Source organism: Podarcis vaucheri, assembly GCF_965113315.1.
Source record: "Podarcis vaucheri genome assembly, chromosome: 12".
In the NCBI taxonomy this organism is placed as follows: domain Eukaryota; kingdom Metazoa; phylum Chordata; class Lepidosauria; order Squamata; family Lacertidae; genus Podarcis; species Podarcis vaucheri.
Window position 1 is genome coordinate 21,312,192 of NC_138750.1, and position 26,717 is coordinate 21,338,908.

At 45.1% G+C, this 26,717-nt stretch overlaps 2 protein-coding genes across 4 annotated transcripts in view; one reads left to right on the top strand and one right to left on the bottom strand.

Annotated features, from left to right (window-relative positions):
* The window catches only part of ZCWPW2 (zinc finger CW-type and PWWP domain containing 2), a 57,886-nt gene extending 51,690 nt beyond the window's left edge, over positions 1-6,196 (bottom strand). Inside the window, exon 1 of one of the 3 annotated variants that reach the window (XM_082193535.1) lies at positions 4,928-6,196. The gene's annotated coding sequence lies outside the window, so the exon portion shown is untranslated. Of the gene's footprint in view, positions 1-2,729; positions 2,995-4,927 lie in introns of those variants that run through there. The other 2 variants (XM_082193534.1, XM_082193533.1) reach the window with 2 other exon arrangements.
* On the top strand, positions 3,086-26,686 carry AZI2 (5-azacytidine induced 2). Its single transcript, XM_082193593.1, has 8 exons — positions 3,086-3,388; positions 6,416-6,645; positions 7,265-7,390; positions 8,800-8,899; positions 11,948-12,096; positions 16,239-16,303; positions 22,586-22,707; positions 24,251-26,686. The coding sequence occupies exons 1-8, from the start codon at positions 3,349-3,351 to the stop codon at positions 24,610-24,612; spliced, it is 1,194 nt and encodes a 397-aa protein (XP_082049719.1). The 5' UTR covers positions 3,086-3,348; the 3' UTR covers positions 24,613-26,686.
* Positions 26,687-26,717: the final 31 nt, after the last annotated feature.

Sequence of the window (26,717 nt, forward strand, 5' to 3'; positions counted from 1 at the left end):
AACGGTGCGGAGGCGGTCCTCAAACTCCTCTGGTGTGGGCCCGGCAATCAACACATCATCGAAGAAGGGGGTGACGCCAGGAATCCCTTTAAGGAGAGAGTCCATTAGATTCTGGAATATGCCTGGTGCCACGCTGACCCCGAATTGCAGCCGCTTTACCCTGAACGCTCCTCTGTGCGTCACAATCGTCTGTGCCTCTGCTGTGGCCTCATCTACTGGCAGCTGTTGATATGCTTGGGCCAAGTCCAGCTTGCCAAAAATTTTCGACCCAGCCAGGGTGGCAAGGACATGGCTGACCACTGGCACTGGGTATGCGTGGGCCGTGAGGGCCTTGTTTATGGTACATTTGTAGTCTGCGCAGATGCGGACCGAACCATTAGGCTTGACGGGTGTGACGATTGGCGTTTCCCAGGGGGCATTAGGCACCGGCTCCAGCACTCCTTGCTCCACGAGTCGGTCCAATTCCTCGTCTATACGGGGTTTCAAGGCGAACGGGACCCGGCGGGCCTTGAGCCTGACCGGTCGTACTGCGGGGTCAAGCTGTAGCGCAATGGGGGGGCCCGTATACTGTCCCAATTTTCCGTCGAAAACCCCTGGAAATTCCTTGCATATGGCGTCCACGTCCACTTGTAAGCTAGTGTGGTTCACCCCGGTGACAGCTAGCCCCAGTGGTCCAAACCATGCCAATCCCAGTAAGCTAATGTAGGGGCCCTTGACCACAAGCAAGTCCAGTTGTCGCGTCCGCCCTCGGTATTGCACCCTGAAGGTCCCCACCCCCATTGTGGGGACCTTACGTTTCTGGAAGTCCCGTAGGGTGAATGGGGCCGGCCTGAGTTTGGGACCCCCAGTAGGACACAGTTTCCTTAAGGTCTTTGCCGAGATTATGGATAGAGTTGAACCCGTGTCAAGCTCCATGCGGCATGGGGCCCCCTCTATCTGTACCTCTACATAAATTTTCTCTACGTTGGGGTGGGGCAACTGGTATACCTGGCAGTCCGTGAGCTCCGTCGAGTTGCCTTGGTGCGTTGGGCCCCGGGACCTGGGGCTCTTGGGTTGGTCATCTGATGCCTGGTGTCGGGTGGGCCGAGCCCGACACACCCGGGCGATGTGTCCCGATTTTCTGCACTGCCTGCACTCTGCGTTGCGGAAACGGCAGGTCCTCCTCTTGTGACTCTCCCCGCAGCTTGCGCAGTTTCCTCCTTCTCGTTGAGGCAGCTGTGGTCTGTGCGCTGCTTGAGTGTGCTGCTGTACTCGGTGCACCTCCTCCCTGTCGGATCCTGAGTCGTCGGTGAGGTCTTCATGGTGGACCCTCGGTTGGGATGGCAGGCTCGGCCGTGCCTCTTGCGTCGACCTCTCAGCAGCTTCCGTTGCCAGGGCCTCCTCCAGAGCGACGTGGAACGTTAGGTCCTTCTTAGCGTAGAGGCGTCGTTGCAGCTTCTCATCCTTCAGGCCACCGACGAGACGGTCACGAAGCATGTTCTCCAGCTCTGAGAAGTTGCAGAACCGGGCGGCTTGGCGGAGAGAGGTCACAAACCCAGTTATGGTTTCCCCAGGGGCTTGTCGCTTTGCGTAGAAGGCATTTCGACGAGCCACCACTGAGGGCTGCGGCGAAAAGTGCCCCTTCAGCTGTTCCATTATTGTTTTGTATGGAACAGTAGCGACGTCTTCAGGCGCAAGGAGAGCCCGGGCGATTTCAAACGTCTCCTCTCCGCAGACGCTGAAGAATATCGCCCTCTTCTTGGCATCTTCTTCGTCGGTGACCCCTTTGGCTTCTAGGAGGAAGGTGAAACGGGAGGCGTACGCTTCCCAGTCTCCAGATGCTGGGTTGAATGGCGAGAAGCTGCTGTTGGCTGCCATTCTGAGTTCCTTGTGTCCCGGAGCTGAAGCCTGGATACACGGTGCGAGGCAGCAGTGCGGCAGGTGGCGGTGCTGCGGTGCTGTGTGTGGCAGTCAGCTCAGCGGGATCCCACCTTCGTCGCCAGTGAAATATACTCAGAGTCGCAAAGTGATTTCATGCTCTTTATTCAGCTCATAGTGGTGAGGAGGAATGAATCAAAGTCCCCTCACAGTATCTGCTTTATATACATTATTTACACAATGGGCTGCACATGATTGGCTAATTCCGGAATTCTACTGTAAGCCAATCAGGTTGTGGATTCACTTCTATCTGGAGCAGGATTGGGTGGTTCCTGCCAACCAATCAAACTGCTGCATTGTTCCAGGACCAATCAGACTGCTGCATTCTGAATCCTATTGTTCTAGGACTAATCAGACTGCTGCAATTTGGATCCTATTGTTCTAGGACCAATCAGACTGCTTCAGTTTGGATCCTATTGTTCTCAGTACATAACACCGGGCATTGACCTGCGGCTGCTATGGGTGTTGGTGTTCATTACATTTATACGCTGCCTTTTCTCCCAAGGAGTTAAGGTTCTCCTCCTCTCCATTTCCATCCTCACAACAACCCTGAGAGGTAGTCTAGTCTGAGATTGGCCCAAGGTCACCTAGCGAGTTTTATGGCTGAGGGGAGACTTGCACCATGGTCTCCCAAGCGCTATGCCTGTTGTTGTTGTTGTTATAATTATTATTATTTTAAATGTTGTCCTGCTGCAAATATTTTACGGCTTATGGAATCCTCTCGACTACAAAGCATTATAAAGAAGAGGTGTTTTAAAAAATAAAACCAAGCACCCAAGCCCTTTGTCCGGGAGCATCCTGGCACTACAGACCTATGCATGCCTACTCGCGAGTAAGCCACACGCATTCCAGTGAGTCCACTCAGGGTGGACGCGGCCGTGGCATTAAGAGGCGAGAAACAGCCTCCCCTCACGACACGACCTCCCCAGAGACGAAGCCCTGACAGAAACTCGGCACTACAAATCCCGCCATGCTCCGCGCGCCTGCGCTGCACGCTGGGAACAGCGCCCTTCGCCCTCCGCTTAACCCTCGCGCAAAAGTTAAAGGGGAACGGAGCCGCGTGGGACTACAAATCCCGGCGTGCCTCGCTTCTTTGCTCGGGCCGTCGCGAGGCTTTGGTTTCCCGGTGGGGCGGCGGCCGTTGTGAAGGGTCACATGAGGCGGGCGAGATTGGGCGGAAGCCGGCGCTGCGTGGAGGGAGGCGGGGAAGGGAAAGGGAAAGGGAAAAGGGCTCCTGCGGGCGCTTCCGCTATTGGCTGCTGCCGCCGCTGCTCCTTCCGCCGCCGCTGCTGTTGCTGCTTCTACTCTCGGGCTGGGCGGAGAACGATGAGCGTCGAGAGGCGGCGGCGGAGGAGGAGGAAGAGCTTCGGGGGCTTGGGAGCGGGGGCCCCGTCGCGCTGCTGAGGGAGGGAGCCCCGGGAAAGGCCCGCGATGAGTTCGCTGTCCGTAGGTAACCCTTCGCTGGCTGCAGGTAATACCCCTGCCCCCCCTCGGTCCCCCCCAGCTCCACCCCTAGTATACCTGGTGGGGGGGGAAGGGGGCATCCGCGTCCCTTTCCCCCGCAATTCGCATCGCCCACCACCAGATCGTGGCCTGTTTCTCACGAGACGGGGCAGGACAAACCCGTGTCTGGATGCAACTGCTGCAAAACGTAGGCAGGCGAGTGGGTGGGTGGGGGGAGAGGGGGTGGCTCATATAATTCACATTTACTCTTAAAGTCCTGCCATGTCGCATGCAAGGTAGCGCTCCATGGTGTGCTTTTCGGACGGCAGGCAGCCTAAGCGGCCCTCTGGACAAAACAAGCGAATGGAGGAAACTAGCACGTCCGTGAACCTCTCGCCTAGCCCTTTCCCTCCCTTTAATGTGCTGCCGATGTGTGTAGAGAGTTTAATGGGTTTTTAACAGTGGTTCCCAACTTTTTTTTGGCTGTGCCTCACCTAAGCATCTCTAAAATCCAGATTTGCCCCCCCCCCCCGCGACATATAATGGTTATTATTCAAAAAGTGAACTATTCACGTGGAGGAAGCCACTGTTAATAACTCATTCTCGAATTGCCCCCCTTAAAAATCAAATTGCCCCCCTGCGTGGCATGTGCCCCACGTTGGGAACCATATAGAAGAATCCAGCTGTTAAAGACAAACGATTGATTCTAGCTTCTCTCCCCCCCCCCCATGCCAGCTGGAACAATCCCCTCTTACTGTAATTGCAGTATGCGGTTTTTATTCAATGGTTTTGCTGCACCTAAGTTTGTGGTGCAGTACCTTGGTATTGTTTTAATAACGTGCGTGTCTTAAATAAATGATCGGTCGTGTGAAGTGTCGCAGCTCTGGCAAACATCCCATCTCCTATGTTGGCCTTAAGAATGTGGAGCTTTTCTAGGCCTTGTTCGTGGTGGGAAGCTGACATCTTGCAAATGGCCCTACAAGGCTGAAGAAATGTGCTTGTTTTTGCTACAGACTGGGAAGCTGGGACAAATTTTGTGATGATGCACACTTGACTGCCTGCTATGTGTGTGTGAATATAGATGTGTATATTGTCCTTCACCCGAAGATCTCAGGACCATTCACATCATAAAAAGACATAAAAACTGGAGCAGAAACAATAACCCCCAACACACAACATGTTTTAAAGGACATGTTAATCAACTTAATAGAAGTGTTTCACTAAGTTATTCAATATGTTGAATTAAACTTTTAATGTGACCCACAACACTTGCTTTCCTTGCCTTGAAATATTTACATAGGAAAAAACAATTCTGCAAAACAGTCTACAATGTTTCTTCCTGTATCTATAGCTTCATACCCCTCTCCTTGTCAGCTTTGTGGCACTTGAAATTGGAGATCAGTGGGGAAGAACAGAAGTCTTTGCCCACAGTTTATGCCCAAAGAGCACTTTCATCTCTCTCTTGCCTTAATGGGTCAAAGCAACTGTCGAGGTTTCTTTCCAAAACTACTGACCTCTGCTTCTAGTCTCGACTGCTTTGTGTCTATTCTTAAATCAAGTGACTTACTTTACAGTTGCTTGTGAAGTTGCAGGAGACTCTGGGATGGTTTCTCAGCTGTGTGTTCATTTTTCTTCTCCAACCTCCCACCTAAAAAAGATAAGGAGTTTTACTAGGTCAGGTTGGCACCCTTCACCCTCCCTTGCCAAAAAAAGGGAAGAAAGTTGGAGCTAGCCCATGCACCATATACTGTTCAGAAAACTCAACATCTATGTAAAATAGGAAAGGACTTGAGACTTTGACATGGGCGCAAGTAGCCGAAGGGATTTGGTGAGGATATATTTTTTCTCTAAGACTTGGCTCTTACTCCGGGAATGTTTAGTTGAAGAAGTTCTTATGTAAACAGTACTATCATTAGAAGATATATTTTTTTTAGACTCTTGTTCCCAAGCTTCGCTTCTCCAGACCATGATATAACTTTAGAACTTTTGAAATGAGATCTAATCCAGAGATCTCATCAACAACTGCAATGTAAAGTTTTCATAACATTAGATATTGTTACATGTGTTGTGCAGAATCCCATTTCTCAGACAAATATTTCCAAACAGTCATTCTTTTCAACTTTAAATTCTGAGATCATAGAACTGTAGAGTTGGAAGGGACCCTGAGAATAATCAAATCCAGTCCCCTGCAGTGCAGAAATATGCAGCTGTCCCATACAGGGATCGAACCTGCAACCTTGGTGTTATCAACACCACACTCTAACCAACTGAGCTACCGTCCTTTCCACCATACAGCATTCTTGCATCTCTTGTCTAAGAGCACTGTAAACATCTGATTCGAACACTTTATTTACTAAGACAAGTTGGAAACTGATGCTCTCTTGAACTTCCTGTTTTAGAGGTAACCTAGCATTTCTCATTAGCTTATTTTATTTTTTTAATGAAAGGAGGAGGTTGTGGTTTATGTATGTGTTTAAATTATGCTCTGATCTCACCAAAAGGAAGTTGCACCAAAAGGAAATTCCCTGGACCCTCTCTTTCCCTTCTAAACTTCGGAATAGGCATTTCAACACCATGAGTGGATTTCAAAATATGCATTCAAACTGAATCAAAGCTAGATGTAGCTTGCCAAGAGTGAAAAATAAACACTAAATCTGTAGGGAGAGGGGGAATCAACTGGCTGGTTTAGAATCAAATTTCACTTGAAGTGTGTATTGATGCTGTATGGATTCTAAGCTGTACGGCTCACTTTCAAATGCCCACCCCTGCTTGCCCACTGTATTATAGCATATTAATGGAAGCTTTGTGGAAGGAACCCTTCCAATATGTTCTAGATAAAAAACAAAATCAAATAGCTATTTTTATCATCAATACTTTACCGTCATCTGAGAGCCATTTCAGAACTTTATAGTGGGAAATCTACTGTAAGCTTGAGGTGATATTTTCTGGTATAACTATAACAAGTGCTCTACAGTATTTCTTCCAATTTGAAAGATATTAAATGCTTGTGATATATACTTAGGATCTTTCCTAACAACATGCCTTTTTTATTCAGCTGCCATGGATGAACTAGCCGAAGATGACATTTATATTTTGAACCATGAAAAAGCAGACACTCATCCTAAGCAAGATGGAGAAATTCCTACTCCCGTGTATTCAGGCGAAGAGTCTGTTGCTTCACATTTTGCACTTGTCACTGCTTATGAAGATATCAAAAAACGACTGAAAGAGACAGAAAGGGAGAACTCCCTCTTAAAGAAAAGAGTAAGAGTGTTAGAAGAAAAGGTAAGTAACGGTTTAGCAATTCACAGAAACATGCCTTTTTGGGGGAGGGGGGAAATGATAAGGTATCTTAAGGCTGCAGCGCTATGCACACTTAGCTGGGAGTGATTCCTATGGAACCTATTGTAGACATGCCTGGGATTCCCCTGTGCACTTTACATGTGAAAATAGTAATTGCCAAACGTTTCAATAGCAAAACATTACTTTTCTGGTATGATTATAATTAGTACCTGGATGTTGTTCTTTAGCAATGAGTAGGATAACTGAACACAAAGGGGATGGTAGGAGACTTCTTAATAAAAAAAATATGCACCATAATGCAAGAGGCTGTTTTCTGCTGAGTCAGACCATTGGTTTATGTAGCCCAGTTCTCTCTACTTTGACTGGCAGCAGCTATCTGGAATTTCAGAGCAGGTTCTCCCCCAGCTATACTGGGAGATGCTGGGGATTGATCCTGAGCTGCTCTGTATGCAAAGCTGATGCTGTCTACAATGAGCCCATGGTAAACCCATGTTTCCTGGCTGCCAGTTAATTTGTTTCACTTGAAGTATTTAAATTTGATGCTCTAAGAGTAACAAAGCTAGGGAAAATGTAATTTTGGCATTTTCCTCTAATCGTCTAGGTTCTTGGCTCCCATTTGGAAGAAAGCGCAAGCTCCGTTGGCCGCGAGCAGGTTAACAAAGCCTACCAAGCCTATCGAGAGGCTTGTATCGAACGGGATAATCTGAAAAGTAAACTGGATAAAATGGTACGTGCTTTGCAGTAGGTTAAAAGAAAGATACCGTGCGAGTGCGGTTTATAAAAGGATATTGTGACTTTGATGTTAGGTTTCTAGCCAGTTACGCCAGCGTCACAGGGGTTTGGACCAGAGAACTCTCAGGGCCCCTTTCAGCTCTGCAATTCTGTGATACTAAGTTGGGTAGGGAGTTTGTAGCCCTCCAGATGTTAATATTGTTGTTTTTAAAGATGATGTTGTTTTATTAAATTGGTATACCACCCTATACCTTGGGGTCACAATATAAACCCCCCCTACAAAATAACAGTCGTACCTTGGATCCCGAACGCCTTGCGACTCAAATGTTTTGTTTCCCCAATGCCGCAAACCCAGAAGTGAGCGTTCCGGTTTCTGTATGTTCTTTGGAAGCCGAACATCCTTCCGCTTCTGCTTGAGTGCAGGAAGCTCCTGTAGCCAATTGGAAGTCGCGCCTTGGTTTTCAGAAGTTGAACGGACTTCCGGAAGGGATTCTGTTCAATGACCAAGGTATGGCTGTATGTAATTAAAAAGACAACTCAATAATCCCCGCTTGGACAACAGCCCCACCCAGCATCGGCAGAAGTCAGGGATGATGGGAGTTGTAGCCCAACAACATCGGGAGAGTACCAGTTTCCCTACCCCTGCTCTAAGGTGTAAGAGACTCAAGGCCAGATCACTCTTCCCTGCTTACTCTCCCTCTCTGATGTGCTGTTTTCTTTTCCAATTGACACTCAATTATCTCTGGTTACTGGAGGCCACTGAGCATGTTGGTCCTTTTTAAAAGTTTTCCTTTTTCCTTTTCTTCTTTGGCAACCTTTTGGTTTTAATTTTTTGCGTGCGTGTTTTTGCTTCTGCATTCTTCAGAAGTTACCCAGCTATTCTCGTGTCTCAGTCGTCTTTGAGTGGGCACATTTGGCTCCAACTCTGTCAACACTCAACCAGCTGCGTTCACTAGTAAAGGAAATGCTGTAGAAGTTTCAGATTACAGAATCCTTCCAGAGATGCAGTGTGCAGCCAGCGACAACTGGAGGAAAAAACCCATGTGGTGCAGAGAAGGCAAAGAACAGATAAAAGCAAAGAATAACAAACAAAGAAAAGGGGTAGTTAATTTGGAAAACCTGCTAACTAATTGAGCTCAGTTGGAGAGCCTTACCTAATAGCCACAGGATCTGGTATTGTGCCTGAAGAAAAAGTGCTATTTTTCGTACTCTGAAAGGTTGCAGCATGTATATCTGATCTTGACTTCAGTGCTTTAGAAACTGAGTATATGACAGCTTGGCCGATTCTTCAAGAAGTAGAGCTGGTTAGCATTTAGTTCTAAGAGTAAGGCATGTATGGATTTTATTATTGATTGGAAAGCTGGACAGACTAAATCCTGGCAATGTGTTCCTTCCCCGAACTAGATGAAAGAGAACACCGAATCCCTGAAACATTTGAATGAGCAGTTGCAGTCCAAAGAAGTGGAGCTCCTGCAGCTCAGAACTGAAGTGGAAACTCAACAAGGTGCCCCTTGTCTCTCAGAGTGTAAATTTATGTGCTTGACTACGAAGCTGTACTTCCGTATAAGAAGGCCTGTAGCCAGTATGCATACATTTACCGTATTTTTTGCTCTATAAGACTCACTTTTTCCCTCCTAAAAAGTAAGGGGAAATGTGTGTGCATCTTATGGAGCGAATGCAGGCTGCGCAGCTATCCCAGAAGCCAGAACAGCAAGAGGGATTGCTGCTTTCGCTGCGCAGCGATCCCTCTTGCTGTTCTGGCTTCTGAGATTCAGAATATTTTTTTGCTTGTTTTCCTCCTCCAAAAACTATGTGCGTCTTGTGGTCTGGTGTGTCTTATAGAGCGAAAAATACAGTATGCTAACGTGTTCAATTTGCATAAAGGAACATTATTACAGATCCCTGTTCAGAAGCAAAACATTATGGTGTTCGCTCTCAGACAATTATGGCTGTGTGAGGGAGAGGATGGGGCTGCATTAGCTGTCCCTGCCTCCTTTTCCCTGTCAGTTTCATTTATGTGTTTTATTTTGAAAGATTTATAATCAACATTTTGAGCAACATAGCTAAAAATAAAAAGCTGAATACTGTGTAAAACGTAAAATCTCTACTTATAACAGCGCAAACGTCAAAAGCCAGCGCTAAATAGATAGTGAAACAGTAGAAATAGAAAGCAGTCCTTGACATTGTAGCCCCCATTTATAATTACAAGAGCAACTTCATAATAGTAATACCAATTATACCCCACCCATCTGTCTGGGTTTCCCCAGCCACTCTGTGTGGCTCCCAACAGAATATTACAAACATGATAAAACACCAAACATAAAAAACTTCTCTAAACAGGGTTCCCTTCAGATATCTTCTAAAAGTCAGATAGCTGTTTATTTCCTTGACATCTGATGGGAGGGTGTTCATTGGGGGGGTGCCAAGAAGGCCCTCTGTCTGGTTCATAATCTTTGCTGTTAACTTTGCCAAGTAATGCATTGCTTCACAATGCTGGGACGGGTAGGGGCGTTCGTGCGTGCGCTTTTTTGGAATTCTGAGAAACCCCAAAATAATAGTTTTTAAAAGTAAGTTGTTAAAATCAGTGCAGTTTTGGCAGGTTCAGTCTGCCATCTTGATTCAGAATGGCAGCCGGTTGTAGCCAAACATAGATGAAAACGCTGATACAAGGAACCATCATACAAAATTTGGTTGCAGTAGCTTGAAGAGTATCCAAATGCATAAAGAACAGGCAAAAGGCATACAACTTTTCAAATTATATAGTTATAGTTTACTCTCTCTCTCTCTATATATATATTATATGTACACACACACACACACACGAGAGCTTTTCTGCTGTAACAGACCCCAAGGTCTCCCTTTTCACAATGTATCTTGGTCTGCCAGGTTAGCAAGGAGCAGGGTCTGTGTTGTTGGCCATATCAATTCTTTTGCATTACCTTTGGGTGTTAAATTAGTATAGCAACACCCTTTTGCATGCTCCAATTAGCAATGACAGTGTATTCTCATACAGGAAGTGCATGTACATATCTGGGAATTCCCAGAAATACCTCCTGAGTTGACCTCTGGCAATGGGAAGAAAGCTTTTGCTTTTGCTTTTATGTTTACATCAGCCCTGCACACAACTTGTGGATGTGGACCGATTATGCAAGGAGATGTTTGTGCCATAGGCACCATAGCAGCTGAAACATTGCAATGCAAGAATGTACTTCTGCCATACGTTTGCATTGATCTGACTGCCGCTTCTTGCACGTTGAAATCTTCCCTCCACATCTTACTACACCTTGTCAAAACTAACACCGCTTCCATAGGAAAAATAGTAAAGTGGTGCGCAACATAAAAATACAGCACAGGTATAATAATAAAATTGGTCAAACCGTCAGTAAACATGACAAACAAACATTGTTTATTTTTTTTAAAGTCACATTCCAAAGCCCTTTCAGAAAAATATGTTGCTTTAAAAAGTCTAGATTTTTACTCCCAGCCCTTCAATAAGTTCCCAGGGTGGCTTACAAAACATTAACATTACAGTAAAAACAAAACAGAAGCCCTTAGTACAAGAACATAAAATGCCATAAATGTATTAGAGAGATTATAACCAAATACTAAGCAGCATAGGAGCTTGTCTGCAGGATTAAAAAGCATGGTAAAGTAAGATGCTTGCTTTGCGCCAAAATGATACTGAGGTATGTGCCAGGTGAGGCCACCTGGAAGAGCATTTTATGGTTGTGCCAGCACCGTGTATATCCTTTCCCCTGTAATCTGTGCCTCAGAGGTTTGGTGCTTCCAAAGAAGGCTCTTGGGTGAATGGTAGCACACACAGAGATAAAATGTTCTTTGAGAGCATCTCCACCCCCATCGTTCAGCCCGGAAACTAAGGTCCAGCTCCGAGGGCCTTCTGGCGGTTCCCTCTCTGCAAGACGTAAGGTTGCAGGGAACCAGGCAGAGGGCCTTCTTGGTAGTGGTGCCCACCCTGTGGAATGCCCTCCCATCAGATGTCAAGGGAATAAACAACTGACTTTTAAAAGACATTTGAAGGCAGCCCTGTTTAGGGAAGCTTTTAAGGTTTGATGTATTTATTGTGTTTTTAATATTCTATTGGGAGCTGCCCAGAGTGGCTGGGAAAACCCAGCCAGATGGGTGGGGTACTAATAATAATAATTTTATATTTATATGTGTGTGTGTGTGTGTGTGTATATAATATTACATCATTATTTATTATTTGGGTATCCTTATCCTAAGTAATGAATGCCTTCAGAGGTCAAAACCAGCGCTTTGAAATGAGCCACATGTACAGCCTATAGCATATTACAAAAGACACATAACGTAATACATGGTGTTCTTTGTACATATGAACATCTGTGAATTATTCCAGTGCCACATGTTTCTTAATAATGTAATCACTCTAATTAAATTAAAAAATGTCCGAGGTTTGAATTTTGGGCCTTTGCTATGCTCATGGGACCATAACTTTGAATCCAACCACACCATTCTTAATGCCTGATTATGTTCTGACTGAATGATAAGTGGGTTTTTTCATATTTCTTTGCAGTGATGAAGAGTCTGAACTCTACCCCATCTAGCTGGGAAATAGAAAAGCTAAATAATGCCCTAAAAGTGCACAGCTTGGAGCAGGATTTGGAGAAGCTGAGGGAAGAATGCAATGATCTTAGAAAAGAACTACAAAAATCTGTTCAGAAGGTACTAGTGCGTTATGGCTTCTGTTGCATAAATGGTGTGTGAAAATGTAAAATTTAATGTTGAGGGCCTTCTGTTGTGGAAAACTAATTGTAATAAGGGTATTGGCCAGGGCTGAGGCAGTTGTTGTGAAGCACACCTAAAGGCTTTAAAAGACTCGGTGAGATTTTCAGCTTCTGACTTCCATGCCAAACTGCTTTTGAAGCTAGTCTTTTCAAAAGAGGTTTGCCATGTGATTGAGTAAGCCCTCAGTCACCCTCCCAGAGTTATCTGCATTTGCAGAACTAATGGTTTGTTCAGGTTTTTTTTTTAATTCTTGCCAGTTATCTGCTAAAGGTGTTCATACAACTATAGTGTATTTCCTCCTTAGTACTTAGTTATCTGCATGAGGGGAATGCAGTGGATATGCTACTCTGCTCTGTTTTGATGCTGATTTTTCTGGCCGCCTCATGCCTAGATCAGTGTTTCCCAACCGGTGTTCCGCGGCACACTAGTGTGCCGCGAGATGTTGCCTGGTGTGCCGCGAGATGTTGCCTGTAGGGAGGCGGGCGAGTCCAAAAAAGGTTGGGAAACACTGACTTAAGTTTCTCTTTCAAAAAGGAAACGTGGGTTAAAGCGGCGACGCCGCCCCCCACTCACTTTCCTGCTCTGGCTTCCCTAACAGTTTTCCGAGTTGCGTCACTGGATCCAGCCCCCTTTTCCACAGGTGACACGGGGCTGGAGGGAGGGAAAGAGGGCTTTACGTCGTGCACAAAGGCAGCCTCCTAGAAGCGCTCTGGGCCGGCGCCGTTTCGCCGAAGGCGCCAGAGGACCCCCACCCTCAGCTCCTTCAGAAAGGAAGCCCCGCCCCTCGGCTCCCTACGAGGCTAGCCGCTGCACGCACGCGCCGGCTCGTCATCGGCTCCGTCTGTTTCCAACCTCCCTGCTCACCTTCGCGCGAGCTCAGTCGGGTCCCTCAGCCGAAGAAGCGGAGCCTCTCTTTGCCGCCTCTTCCTTCTTCCCCGGGTCTCACTCCGGTTTGGGGCTTCCTCTTCCCATTTTATATTATACTACACCTCTTTCAAGCCTCCTCTCAGTTCACTTGGGACAGCAGACGAGGAGGAGGCCGGCATGTCCGGGCAGCAGCAGCAACAACAGCAGCAGCAACTCCCGGCGACGGCTCCTCAAGCCCCGGGCAACCCTACGCCCTCACCGGCCTCGGCCGCCCTCCTGCTCCACTCGCCACCGCCTCCCCCGCTGCCGCCCCCTCCTCCGCCCGCTATCGCCGCCACCACCACAACAGCCGTCGCCGCCTCAGCTGGGCCCATGCCTGCCGGGAGAGGTGGCAGCAGCAGCAGCGCCCCGGCGCCCTTCCCTCACGGCGGCGACCCGGCCCTGAACGAGCAGGAGAAGGAGCTCAAGCGGCGCCTCAAGCGGCTCTACCCGGCCGTGGACGAGCAGGAGACGCCGCTGCCGCGCTCCTGGAGCCCGAAGGACAAATTCAGCTACATCGGCCTCTCGCAGAACAACCTGCGCGTCCACTACAAAGGTAGAGGGACGGAGGGAGGGCGAGGCCGAGGCCACCGCCATCCCCAGGCCCCCTCCGCCCCTTCCTCCGAAAGGCAGGCTGAGAAACTCCCAGGGAAGCTCTGAACGTCTCCCCCGAAACCGTCGGGAGGCTTCGGTTGTTGCCTTTCTCCGCCGAGATCGGTGGACCCCGAGCCTAGGCTTCCTTCCCGCACCCCGCTTTCCGAAGACCGCACACCAGTTGAGCCAGTACATATTCCCCTCCCGTGACTGGAGCGGAATAGCCCTTTCTCTTCTTCCCCAACCCTTGTCGTTGGAGGAGTCCCTCAGTCCCTCGCTTTGCTGCCTCCTCCCCCCCCACCCCCAAAGCTTGGAGGTTCCCCGGCAAGGGGGAGGGAAAAAAATTGAAACTTATACTTTCGTGCGTCCCTCCCGGCGTGACGCTGCGCGCTGACGTCACGGGGCTGTAATGGTGGTGTGCCTCGAGATTTTTTTCATCAAACAAGTGTACCTTTGCCCAAAAAAGGTTGGGAAACACTGGCCTAGATAACTACACACATTAGTAGGTGCTACCTCAAGTTGCAGTCTCAATTGGTTTTAAAGCCGCAAAAGATGAATTGCCAACAGCCTGGGAGGGATGGCAAATAGAATGTCATGGCGCTGTCTATCACATCGGTTTTGTTTGATGGCTAATCTGCGAATCTGCTGATTACATCTACCATTATTTTGGTTTAACATGACAAATTGGTTTAACATAAATGTCTCTCACATAACAGAAACTGGATTGCAAATTTCAAGAAGCTCCACTAGATGGAGCTAAGCACAAGATGTTGGCTTGAATTCCGGTTAGCTAGCCCTGCAGATATCGAAACTGGCTCCTTTTCAATCCCATTGCTTAAAATTTGCTGAACTGAGCATGTAATTTATGGCGCTTATTTGTGGGTTCTGCTGATTTGGGTGGGATTATTCATAAATAATCCTTTCTTCCAGTTGTTTCCCTGTAGAAGCTGATTGAAATGTAATTTCATTACGTGTGGGTTCTTGTCACACGGTCACGCTATTCTACTTCAGTAAACTCCCATCTGTAAGTGTAGTATGACTCAAGCAAGTTCACCCTATAATCACTATGATTATATTGGAGATAAGTGACAGCTAGGAAGTTCTGATTTTTTAGAATGAAACTGCTGGTTGGAAGAAAATTCAGAATGGATAACTGCAGCTGTCACTAGCTTCTGAATAAGGATTTTTGCACATGTAGTTTATCTAATGTGATTAGCCTGTGTGAGTGATCCTTTTTTATGATAGTAATCAAATGAGCCCTACTCACATGTGACTCTGGTGGTGTAACTAACCTTGACAGGGTTAAGGACTAGAATTGTTCTCACACACCAGACCTATTGAATATCAATCACAAATTGGAAGGGAAGTCAACATACATTATTTATCCCATTAAGAAGTACTTTTTAAAAATTCTGTTCACAGTACTACTACAAATGCAGCTGCTCCGTACGTTTCTTTGATAACATTTCCTTTTCAATTCATTTCCTAATGATCCCTAGTATGGAATTTGCCTTTTTTACAGCTGCCACCCACTAGGTATCAACCTAGTCTTCCTCATGTTGTCTGCTTTGACACCCTCATTCCTAGTCAGTCACCACCAGTTCAGACCCGCCGGGTATATATGCAGAATTAATATTTTTTTGTCCCAACCAGCATCACTTTATACTACTTACACTGAATTGCATTTTCCATTTCCCACCCATTTTCTAAATTTGTAGAGGTCCCTCTGAAATTCTTTCTGCTTTGACAACCCAGAACAATCTAATATTGTCAGGAAACCTGCCCATCTCACTGCTCCCTCTTGTTTATGAGCAGCTTAAAAAGGACATGTCCGAATACTGATCCTTGGATGGACTCCACTTTCTAATTTCTTCATTTGGACAACTGCCCATTTATTTCTACCCTGCAACTTAACCAATTTGTGATCCACAAGAGGACCTCTCCTCTTAGAAATCCTGGCTGAGCTACTTCATTGATTCTTTTTTTATTAAATCAAGTATACTGTGTCAACCAGCTCACTATCTGTATGCTCCTTGACCCTCTCAAAGAACCCTAATAGGTTCTTGAGAAATTACATGCCCTTGTAGAAGCCATGATAACTCAGATACAGTAATGCTTGTTCTTCTATATGCCTTGTTATCATACTTCTAACATACGCTGCTAATATGTATTCCTTTTCGTTCTCTTTGTTCAGACCTCAGTTTTTTGAAGGAAGCTTTCTTGCCTCTAATAACATGTTAACCGGAACTCTATTATCACAATAGCTACTAGGTTGTCATGGAGGGGACCAGCTTTATCCCCCCAAGTGCTTTTCAGGCTTGTTACAGCAGGACGTTGAAGGTTCCAATACTCTACTTTGCCATGTTAATAAGTCCCATGCCACTTGGCACCACTGTGGTGGAGACAATGAAGTATCAGCACTTGGTTGATTCAAAAATATCATTGAAAGCCTATCTCACCACTCACTGCCTGCTAAGCCTTCCAACTTTGCTTTTAAACCTTTCTTTTCCTTTTGCTTCAAGTAAGGCAGACTTTTCCCATTCTTTTTTCAAAGCCAAATGTTTTGTTTCCCCCACCAGGTTGTATCCCAGGAAGGAATTTTAACAAATGGAGAGTGTATCCAACAGCAGATAAGCATTCATAGGTATGTAGATCCCATGAACTTGTTTTCACTTTATGTTAGGGTTAATCATCCCTGTGTTAGTTCTAAGGGAGATTACTTAAATCCAAAGAAGGCACTACTTTGAAGACATGCTAAATTGGGAAAGATATGAACACAGTTAGGCATACCCTAATGACATCCAGGTAGAGCATGTTAAAACTAGTTCATTGTGGAGCTGCCTTTGAAGAGTATTCAGAACTGACAGTTCACCCACTATGCAAAAGCAGGGCAGGACTATTTGAAGCATGTTAACATGCATTTTGAGATGGCTTTATTGGCTTATAGTTGATTTGGGCTGAATTCAAAGTGCAGATTTTGTCTCTTTTTAAAGTCCTGAGCAGTCTGGGACCAGATAATCTTAGCATAGTATTCTCTCATATGAGTCTACCCATTCACTCAGGAAATCTATGGAGGTCTTGCTCTGTGTTCCTTTGTCATCATAAGTACAGTAGGCGATTATATGGAATGGGCCTTTTCAGTGGTGGCACCAAGGCTGTAAATTATCTCCCCTAGGAGGCTTGTGTCACTGTGATCCTGATAAGACTGTAGATCCTGATAATCCTGTAGATCCAAAATCCGTTTCAGGGGCCTAATCCGGCCCGCTGTTTGGCTTAATCCAGCCCCTAAAAATGGTCAACAACTTTGGTTGGCCCTCACGCATGTTCACTTTATCAAATCCAGCCCTCTTTGAAAAAAGTTTGGGCACCCCTGCATAGATGATGAGTGAAAAGAATTACATTCCATATTTACAGTACACTAAGTGCTGTGCTTTCTCATTCTTCATTGGCTGCTGCTATGTTCTTTTTCGTTGCATACGGAGATTTTTATTGATCAAAAGATATGGAGTAGAAATCTTAAAATAAACAAGCAATCTGTGTTGACAAAATAAGTTGTTAATTGTGGAAAACCTATCCAGTTATGAGCAATGGACAGGATGCAACTAAATAGTTTGTGCTGGTGCAAGGTTTAGTGTTAACACCAGAACAAATTTAGGTGATGCGTGGGAAGGAAATGTCCCATTGTGCAGGGAGAAATCCGTGCGTTAATGGAATGTTTACCATAGCACTACATTGCATAAAACTCAGTGTCTCAGATTTTGAAGGCAAATGATAAACTGGTTGCAGCATATCTGTTACATGAGAATCTAACCAGTACACAGTTATATAGTGAATCACATTAATAGGATCCAAAAATCCTATTTGCAGCTGAAGGGACCTCCCTGAGATTCCACCCCTAAGTGCTTGCAAGTTGAAGTCCTTTGCATGGCGAGTTCCCGCCTCCCCCCAGTGGAAATAAAGACACGTGACACAAATATTTAGGTTAATGGGCAAAAAATGGCCACAACTTTATTGGTTATAGGAATGAGCGGTATTGGCTTAGGCATTGGTCCTAACCGACTATCCGGCTTCAGCCCGATTGCTTGAAGACTGGAAAGGGTTAACCACCAGTAGGGGGAGTCCTGCTGATGCACATCAACTAGGAACTCCCCCGGGGTCACCGCTCGGGGGGCGTGCCTTAGGCCCTCACCTCCATAGGCTTCAGACAGGGCCACGCCCCCCGGAATCCTTTATCGGACTACCCTTCGATATTCGGGGGAGGTGATGGCGCCTCCTCCCCCCCCCTTCATAAACATGACAATACCCATACCAATGCCTAACTGCCAATGCCGAGGAAGTTTTGACGATTTGCTACGAGGTAGGCGAAAAACCAAGTGGCTGGTGCCAATTTGCCAAATGGAAAAAAATTCCTACCAGGCCCTTTAACGGCGCCCAACCAAGGTCCATAGCAACGTCAAAAGGAAAACCTAAAGGGCGGGAGGGTGGGAAACCCGTTGAGCTGAGGCGGCAAAAGAGGGAGATCCCCAGCCGCGCCAGTGTGTTATCGCGCAAGCCATGCCCCCGCCTAGGCCAGCCAATTGGCTGGCCAGGGGATGACGTGGCCAGGGATCCCCTCAATCACGCGGAGGCATTTGCTGGATTCTTCTTTGTTCCTCTTGCAACATCAGATCTAGCTTGCTGTGAAACATCTTCACAAATCTCAAGTCAGAGTTCAGGTGACTTATAAGAAAGAGTGGCTTTTCTCTAGCGCTTGCAGTCAACATTGAATGTGGATGAAACCAAACTTGAAGCACGTTGGAAGAAATCATGCAGGCCTTGTGAAATTAAGGGAATCCATCACATTGTCTCTACCATATTGCTAAATTGCCCTTTCTGTAAGACTTTACAGTGGTGCCCCGCAAGACGAATGCCTCGCAAGACGGAAAACTCGCTAGACGAAAGAGTTTTCCGTTTTGGAGGTGCTTCGCAAAACGAATTTCCTATGGGCTTGCTTCGCAAGACGAAAATGTCTTGCGAGTTCCTGCTGTTTTTTTCCCCTTTCCCCCCCTTTTCTAAGCCGATCAGTAGATAAGCCACTAAAAGCCGCTAATAGCGCTAATTCGCTAATCCTTCAATGGGCTTGCTTCGCAAGACGAAAAAACCGCTAGACGAAGAGAATCACAGAACAGATTCTTTTCGTCTTGCGAGGCACCACTGTATATGGTAACGTATTACTTGAAGCTCTTATTTGGAATGCTGCACAGGGCTGTCTTGTTTTTTTAGCAATTGCTTCTTGCCTAGCAACCCTCCATCACATTGTCTGGGTGGAAACTGCAAGAGAAACCTGTACAGCTGCAGAACAGAAACAACCTACAGGAGCAGTTGTCCTGGAGACCATTAGTATAGAGAGCACACAACCCAATCTGTGACCTTCTCTCTCTTCAAAGTGCCGTTGATGTAGTTACGCCTCTTCTAACCAAGCCCTACTTCTTCCTCTAAATATTGAGAAAAGGAGTAAAATTCTTATTTATGTTTTCAGTCCTCAGAAATGCATTTTCCTTGTTTTTCCACATGAGGGAGAAGTAGGACTTGGTTAGAAGAGGACATGATCGCTATTCGCTTGCATTGGAAAAAATGGAAGGAAAGGCATTTCATTAGGCCTCCACTATGTTAATAGCCCATATGGTATATCCTTTATTCGTCTTAATGAGCTAGCCAGCTAATGTTTTTGCTTCTCCAGAACAATGTTCAAATAGGTAATTTGCTAAGTGACACTTTTAGCCCTTCACTCTATTAAAATAAGTTGTGGGTTTTTTTAAAAAAGCATCTCTCTGGTAACAGCCTGGTATGTAAATTAGCACATACAGACTTTTATGTTAAAAATCCAACTATTTTATGTAATTCACATCGACTGTGAAAACAAGTCCACAGCTCTTTTCACACCTAGAGGAAGTTCTTTGAAATGTTTCTTTCAGCAAGTACCCTTTGCTTTAATATGAATGTCAATATTCACTTACCTAATATTCTTGTGAAATATTTGTCACTTGTCAGTGACACAAGAGATTCTTTGAATACAAATTGTTGCTTATCGGCAGCTAAGAACTTCTGCAGATAGGGCTGGGTGACTTCGTTGCCAATGGGAATTATTTTGACTAGAGTGATATAATTTGTGGTGGCAAATTCTTAATAATGCTTTTATTACAATGATGGCAGTCTTAAGCAAAAAAAAATAATACTGCACATTAATATATCTCAACTAAAACACAACGGAGCAACACTGAATGACACTGCAATAGCTTTAAAGAAAAGCAACATATGAAAACTTGCATCTTATGAGCTTCTGTTTGTTGGTGCAACTACGAAATATTGGTGTATACAGGATATAGCACCTGACCACTCCTTATTACCTCTCTAGAAAGTTTTGTATATCTTTCAGCTTGTTTGCAGTGTCAGGATTCCTGCTGGGTCCCCCCCCCCCAAAGTCTCAGGCCAAATTTGTCAGTTGAGATTGGGATTCTGGGGTATAATATATCCACCCATACAAAGCACAGCAGCAGAACTCATTACGCTGCTCCTAGTTTGGAGAGAACTGCCCTAATTGTTATAGTTCTTGTTGGTCAATGAGTCTTAACTGAACACTGTGCAGTAATTGAGAGTTTTAAGGGATACTGACACACACAGTTGGAACTCCAGTCCATCAGTGAGAGAAAAGAATATTCAAGCTGTTTCCCTTGTGTGACAGCATCCTGCTTTTTAAAAGTCTTGCTTCAACAAAGAAATACAGGGTTAGCAGTTAAGCTAGCAGTTGGGTGCACTGTTTGCTTAAACTGGTCATCAAACATTGCAACTAATCGTGGTCTCTACTTGACTGTAAACTTGTGTATTTGCCTATTATTACGTGCTTCTTGACTTCTGTTCTATCATTTCTGGGTTGAAGGAGATACTTGTAATTTACCTGAAATGCTACTTCTCAAGAACTCTGTTTACAATGAGTGTGGCCGATCCGTTATCTTCCTAAAGACTGGTGAAAGCAGTTTCCTATATTTATGGGGGAACTTTTTACCCAGAGAGTGTGAGGGGGCTTCTGCCAGATGCAGTTCCCAGTGACGTGTTGACTGGGTATTTTCAGAGATGCAAATACTCTGTGGATGTTGACAGAAATATATGATCTGATCCACATGGGAAACAGAGTTCCTGCCTTTTTGTAATATAAGAAGCAACTGAGTTGTTCTGTGGAGACTGATTTTTTTTGGGGGGTGGGGATGGGATGTGTGCTGGGCAGTCTGAATCAGAGCAATGTTTTATCTAGAGTTCAGACTGTCATAGTCTGTACAAGAGCAACGTCTTGTGCTTGTAAGCACTCTGCAAGAAGCTACAAATTGCATTTTTCACAGAAACTAGGTGTTCTTCCATTTATGAATAAGGCTTTCTTTCTGCATGGGATTTGTAATGCTAAACACCACTTCAAAGTTAGGAGGTGATACAATGTTAGTCATACTTAGAGGGGATCCATTGAAATTAGTGGATTTAAGTCATACTCTGAGTATGACTTGGTTAAATATCATTCCGTTAATTACTTGTTGGGATGTATCCCTGTCCTGCAAAAGGAGTGCTTCTGTTTAGCCAGCCTGGAAATGGAGCAGTGTGTTGTTTGGACTTTTTTTTTAGGTGGGCGAGGAAAAATGACATTTTTCACCTCTCACCTTCTCTAGGCCTTTCTCCTGCTGACCTATATAGCTTCTGGTCGCAAACCTGAGTATTTTATTGTTGCACACCACCCCAAGCTCCAATCCAAGCAGTATGAAATTCCAGGGGTTCCAGGTGCTTACTCCGGGTTCATGTTTCCTTTTCGAATGAGGCACTGCGGAGACTATGGTGTCTTTTATGATATAGGTTAAGGTAAAGGACTCCTGGACAGTTAAGTCCAGTCAAAGGCGACTATGGGGTTGCAGCGCACGTCTTGCTTTTTAGGCTGAGGAAGCTGGCGTTTGTCCACAGACAGCTTTCTGTGTCATGTGGTCAGCATGACTAAACCGCTACTGGCGCAATGGAACACCGTGACGGAAACCAGAGCACACAGAAACGCTGTTTACCTTCCCACCGCAGTGGTACCTATTTATCTACTTGCACAGGCGTGCTTTCAGACTGCTAGGTTGGCAGACGCTGGGACAGAGCAACAAGAGCTCACCCCGTTGTGCAGATTCGAACTGCCAACTTTTGGATTGGCAAGCCCAAGAGGCTCAGTGGTTTAGTCCACAGTGCCACCCGCGCCCCATCTTTATGATACATGGTTTACACATATATACAGCCTGAGCCTACAACTGACAGTATCACAGCATTAACACCCCAAGCAGGTCTTGCTTCACCCATAGTCACAGCCTTGGATGTGAGCAGAAATCAGACACCTCTCTCTCTATCTGAGACTTCAACCTGCTTCTTCCTTCAGCTCCTAGCTTTCACACACACACACCCTCAACTCTGGCCTTTGTCTTTCCTAACTACCAGCATGTTGAGGGAGCAGGACTCATTCACTGGTCATCTAGCACAGCACCATTTCCTTTGTTACCTTAACGACCCATAGTTAGAGGGCTATTATCACACCAGGAAGCTAGCCTGGCTATTTCAGGAACTAGAATCATTAGATTGTTAGATGTTAAAACTTGCTATATACAGAAATTATAGGTGTTGAGCAATTTCCGTTGCTTTTGTTTGATTTGCTCATTGAAAACAGCTGAAAGTCTGTAAATTTTGTTAATAAACCTGATTTGCAATGGGGGTTGAATAATTTTGATTACAACTGTTTACATGGAAATAGAGCTGTAAGATATCTCCCCCCCCCCCCCAGCCAGACCTACTTTTGTTTAGAGCAGCTTTCTGTAGATCATAGTAGTACAGGAACTGAGACATACAGCAAAGCTGAAATGTTGTAACTTCTAAAATGTTTCAGTGAAAACGTTCAGCAAGCGTACTGGGAGTTGAAGCGGGAGATGTCTAATCTGCATCTGGTGACGGAAGTGCAAGCGGAAATGCTCAGAAAACTGAAACTGATCCCATCTGCAACCAAGAAAGGCAAGTCAGAGTTTGCAGGATGAGGTCTTGGAAATGCAAGTCACTTGCTTACCTAAGCTGCATCATTTTGGAGTACAGCTGCCTATTGCTCCTTCTCAAAACCTCATCAGTTGAAGCTCAGAAACCTCAGTTTTCTCTCTTGACTTCCGTCTCATAATGGTCAACTTAACACATAAAGGTGTTGTTGATGGTTTGTTTTTTTAAAAAATGTGTTTTTTCTCTTCCCGTGTGGCTTTCTTCCTCGGTCAAGTGTTGCTTATTTGTACGAGGCTGAGGTGTGAAGTTTAGTTGTATTTGACCTTTTTTACCACAAGTACTTCATATTGGAAAAAGCACCAACAGACATTTCATTTTTCAAATGCATTCCTGTACAAATAGTGTTCTCTTAAAACAAACCAAAGCAGGTGAGGCAGACCCCCTCGCCCCAAAAGAAAATGCATGCCTCATTTTCCTTAGCTGTTTACTGGGACAATTCATTAATCCTCAGGGCTGCTTTATACACAGTTAAACCTCGACCCAGAAAGCACTTCTACAATTTAGGCATGAAATTCACCTAACCAGCCATGTCAGGAGAAGCCCTGTGCCTCAAGGAGGTCCACTTGCTCCACAGGGATTTCTTCTCTTCTCCCTGTGCCTCCCCAAATTATACTTTTTTGTGGAGACAGAACCCCTAGAATAGTGCACAGTTGGGAGGAAGGGTTATTGTTCTTTGTGGACCACTTGGAACAGCACAGCATTAAATCCCACCCTAGATGCCCTTAGGTTGTTTGCTGGACTACAACTCCCATCATCCCTGGTCTATGGGCCTTCCTGTTTGGGTGGCGATGGAAATTGGGAGTCCAACATCTGGAGAGCACAGCTTCGTCATCCCTGCTCAAGAACATAAGCGGTCGCTTATTTCCATGCAACTTTGAACCAGCTAATTGGCACAGGCTCACTGGTTCAGCTATAAAGCAGGGGTTGAGTGTTAACTGTTAACCCACAGGGATGGAACCAAAACCCACTCCCTACTCTACATGCTGTGCTCTGCTGCTTTAAGGCTCCCCCCCCCCCCGTTTGCTGATTTACTTAGGAGAGCAGCAGAAGGCTGGGCTGTTAAAGTAGAGGGTGAGCTTTTCTCCTGTCACCCTCTTTTTTAGCATTTCTTCCTCGCGCGAGCACACACACTTTTATAGCTGAACTGGTGAGTGTGTTAACAAAGCAGGAAGACGTATGAGACTTAGCCTGGAGAGGAACAATCAGCCCTCAAGAAACCACAGCAAGAAGCTGCCATCTCCTTTACTCTGTCACCTCCAGAAGTCCCATTCAATGAGAAGATTGGATTTATTCCCGTATGTAGGTGATGTACTTAATTCTCAACGAGTTAAAACAGTGGGGTATTGAGGTTCTTGAAGAACTGAGTTGCAGTAAAGCCAACTGAATGGACAGAAGTTAAGAAATGCATTATAAGTAATTGGCTTTTGTCTACTGAAATAAAGTATAACAATTGTATTAGTTTTGAGTGTCTCTTGTGTTAATTAGGTATTTTCTGCTATTTCCACAGTGCCATCACGTGCTCCTGTTCAGTGTATTGAAGACCTTGAAAGGGACACCACAGATCTTTATTTAGCTGCTTCTGGAGCTGTGTACAAAAAGAGGCTACTTCCGCCGAGTGACCACACTTTCAGCAATGTTGTGTCTTCCCCCTCGTGTACTGACGAGAGACTTGTCCCAGTTCACGACTCTCCGTTTCAGGAACCTAATTCGTACGGAAAGAGCTCTCTGGAAGATAATTCTTGGGTCTTCCCAAGCCCTCCAAAACCTAGTGAGACAGTGTTTTGGGAAACGAAAAACAGAGCGTCTCACTTAAACTTTCCAGAAAACAGTTTGGATCACTGTAACCAAAACTGCCTGCACAAGAGCTAAGAACTGTGGAACTTGATTTAGCTCTGAATGGGCTCCCATACACCTAAGAGGAAAATAGCTAATGGGAAGGAGGGTGAAAGTGTGGTAATCCAAGCAGGATTTTACTCTTTCCTTGTCTAATTTTGAAAGCAGGCCATGTACATCAATAGAAATGGTGTATGGTGTAAGGCCTAGAATACATGAGTCAGTCTTCGGATTGCGCTCCTGCAAATTACTAGAGTATTAAGCCTCCGAGTAAAACAAAAGCTGTACATTGCAGCTAATTGTGTGAATGTTGCTTAAAATACAGTATCTTCAGACATTTCTACAAGCTTTGAGAATGTCCTTCCCCTTCTCCTTTTTTGACACTGTCTCTTCCTTCAGGCCTCTCAGGTAAACAATGGAATGTGATGTAGGTTTTACCTCCAGTTCTGAAACAGTGTCTGGTTTTTGTTCCCTACTCTGTGGGGTGCGCAGGGAAGAACAGGTAAATGATTGAAGTGATTGTGACTAAAACAATAAGCCAAATGAGTAGATTTGCTGTCTCAGCTGTGTGTCATCTTTAGCCTTACAGTGAAGAATCTGAGGTGGTAGAAATGGAGTAGAAATCTTAAAAAAAAACCTTAATGGCAAATACTTCCTTCATAAATAGTGGTATGATCCAAAATGCAGTGACCATTCAGGTGCCTATCTGCCAGTTACCAAAAACTTTGCTTTATGACTCCTAAGATCACTGACTGCTTTGATGTAGAAACCTCCAGGCGCCTTAAGCAGGAAGAACTGTAATATGATAAACGCATTTAATCTATGATAAAATTTGTCCTATATTCATAAGGTGCATTGAAATGTCAGAAACATTACTCTCAATATTCTAACTATTGGCAGTCAGATAATTCTTAAGCTCCTGGTCCCTACCCTATATTACTGATTAGCTGAAATTAAGATTTTGTAGCAAAACCTATTAATCAATATTAATATTAAGCAGAGAATTGTGGATGGTTTCAGAGCCTGTTAATGTCCGGGTTTCCAGCAATACTTTTTCCTCCTTGGCCTTCTGAGATGCAGTGGAGTCAGAGTCTCTCATGTTGGAAAGGGCTGGTGAGGGCTGATAACACAGTGAGAGATCAGCTCGTTTCCCTAGTTCTGTGCCAGAATCTCATCTGATCATGTCAACAGTTACAAATGAATGCATTCTGCCACCCTCCTCCTTCCTTCCCAACTTGGACTTGAAACACGACTGGGGAAAAGTAAAATCTGCATTGGACCTAAGAGATCAGGGGTGAGCAGCCTGCAAGCCTTGGCCCAATTCCAAAAGCCCTCTGCTGATGCTCATATCATCTGGTAGAATAATGTCCCTTCCTGGTAACTTGCTGAGTGGAGAGGAAAAGTGTAGCCACACCCAGTATTGACTCTGGCCCTGCCTGCTTTTGGCATGGGGCCCCTGACAGACACCCCAAAGGAGACAGACAATGTTCTTTACCCCACTTACGATGCATGTTCTTAAATAATAAAATCACTTGCCTGGGTGCCGTGTGCCAGAGCAGTGCAAGCATATCAGTGATTTTCTGTAAAAGGAAACGTGGCTAAGTTTTCCCTTAGTTTAAATATTTATTCTTTGTCTCATACTGTAGAGAGTTTTATCTGTGGAAGAGGGAGAAAGGATGACTTCTACTGTGTTAGTGAATGGCATACATAAATAAGGTACATACCATTCACCCGATATTCGCTCACATAACCTGGCTTGTCTGTGATTAATGGAAATGGTGTCAGATGCTGGAATTTATTCTGACCAATGAACATAGCTGACTCAAGGGAGTACAATCTCCTGAAGAGTAATAGAACAGAATCCAATATGCATAAAATAAATCCAAGTCACTAGACTTTAGCTGATAGAACCAACTACCTGTGTAATAACAAAGCAGCAAAAGCCATTTCTCATGTGGCTGCAGAGCTCTGATGTGTTTCTCAAGGCTGCTTCTTGGGGTTACAGGGACTTGAATAAGTATCACTGTCCAGCACACTGGCACAGTTAATGTTTTAAACAATGTACTGGAGAAATGGTCGTATTTTTAAATAAATTATTTTTCTTTGAAAATGGCTTTCTATAAATTGATGCAAGTAGTCAT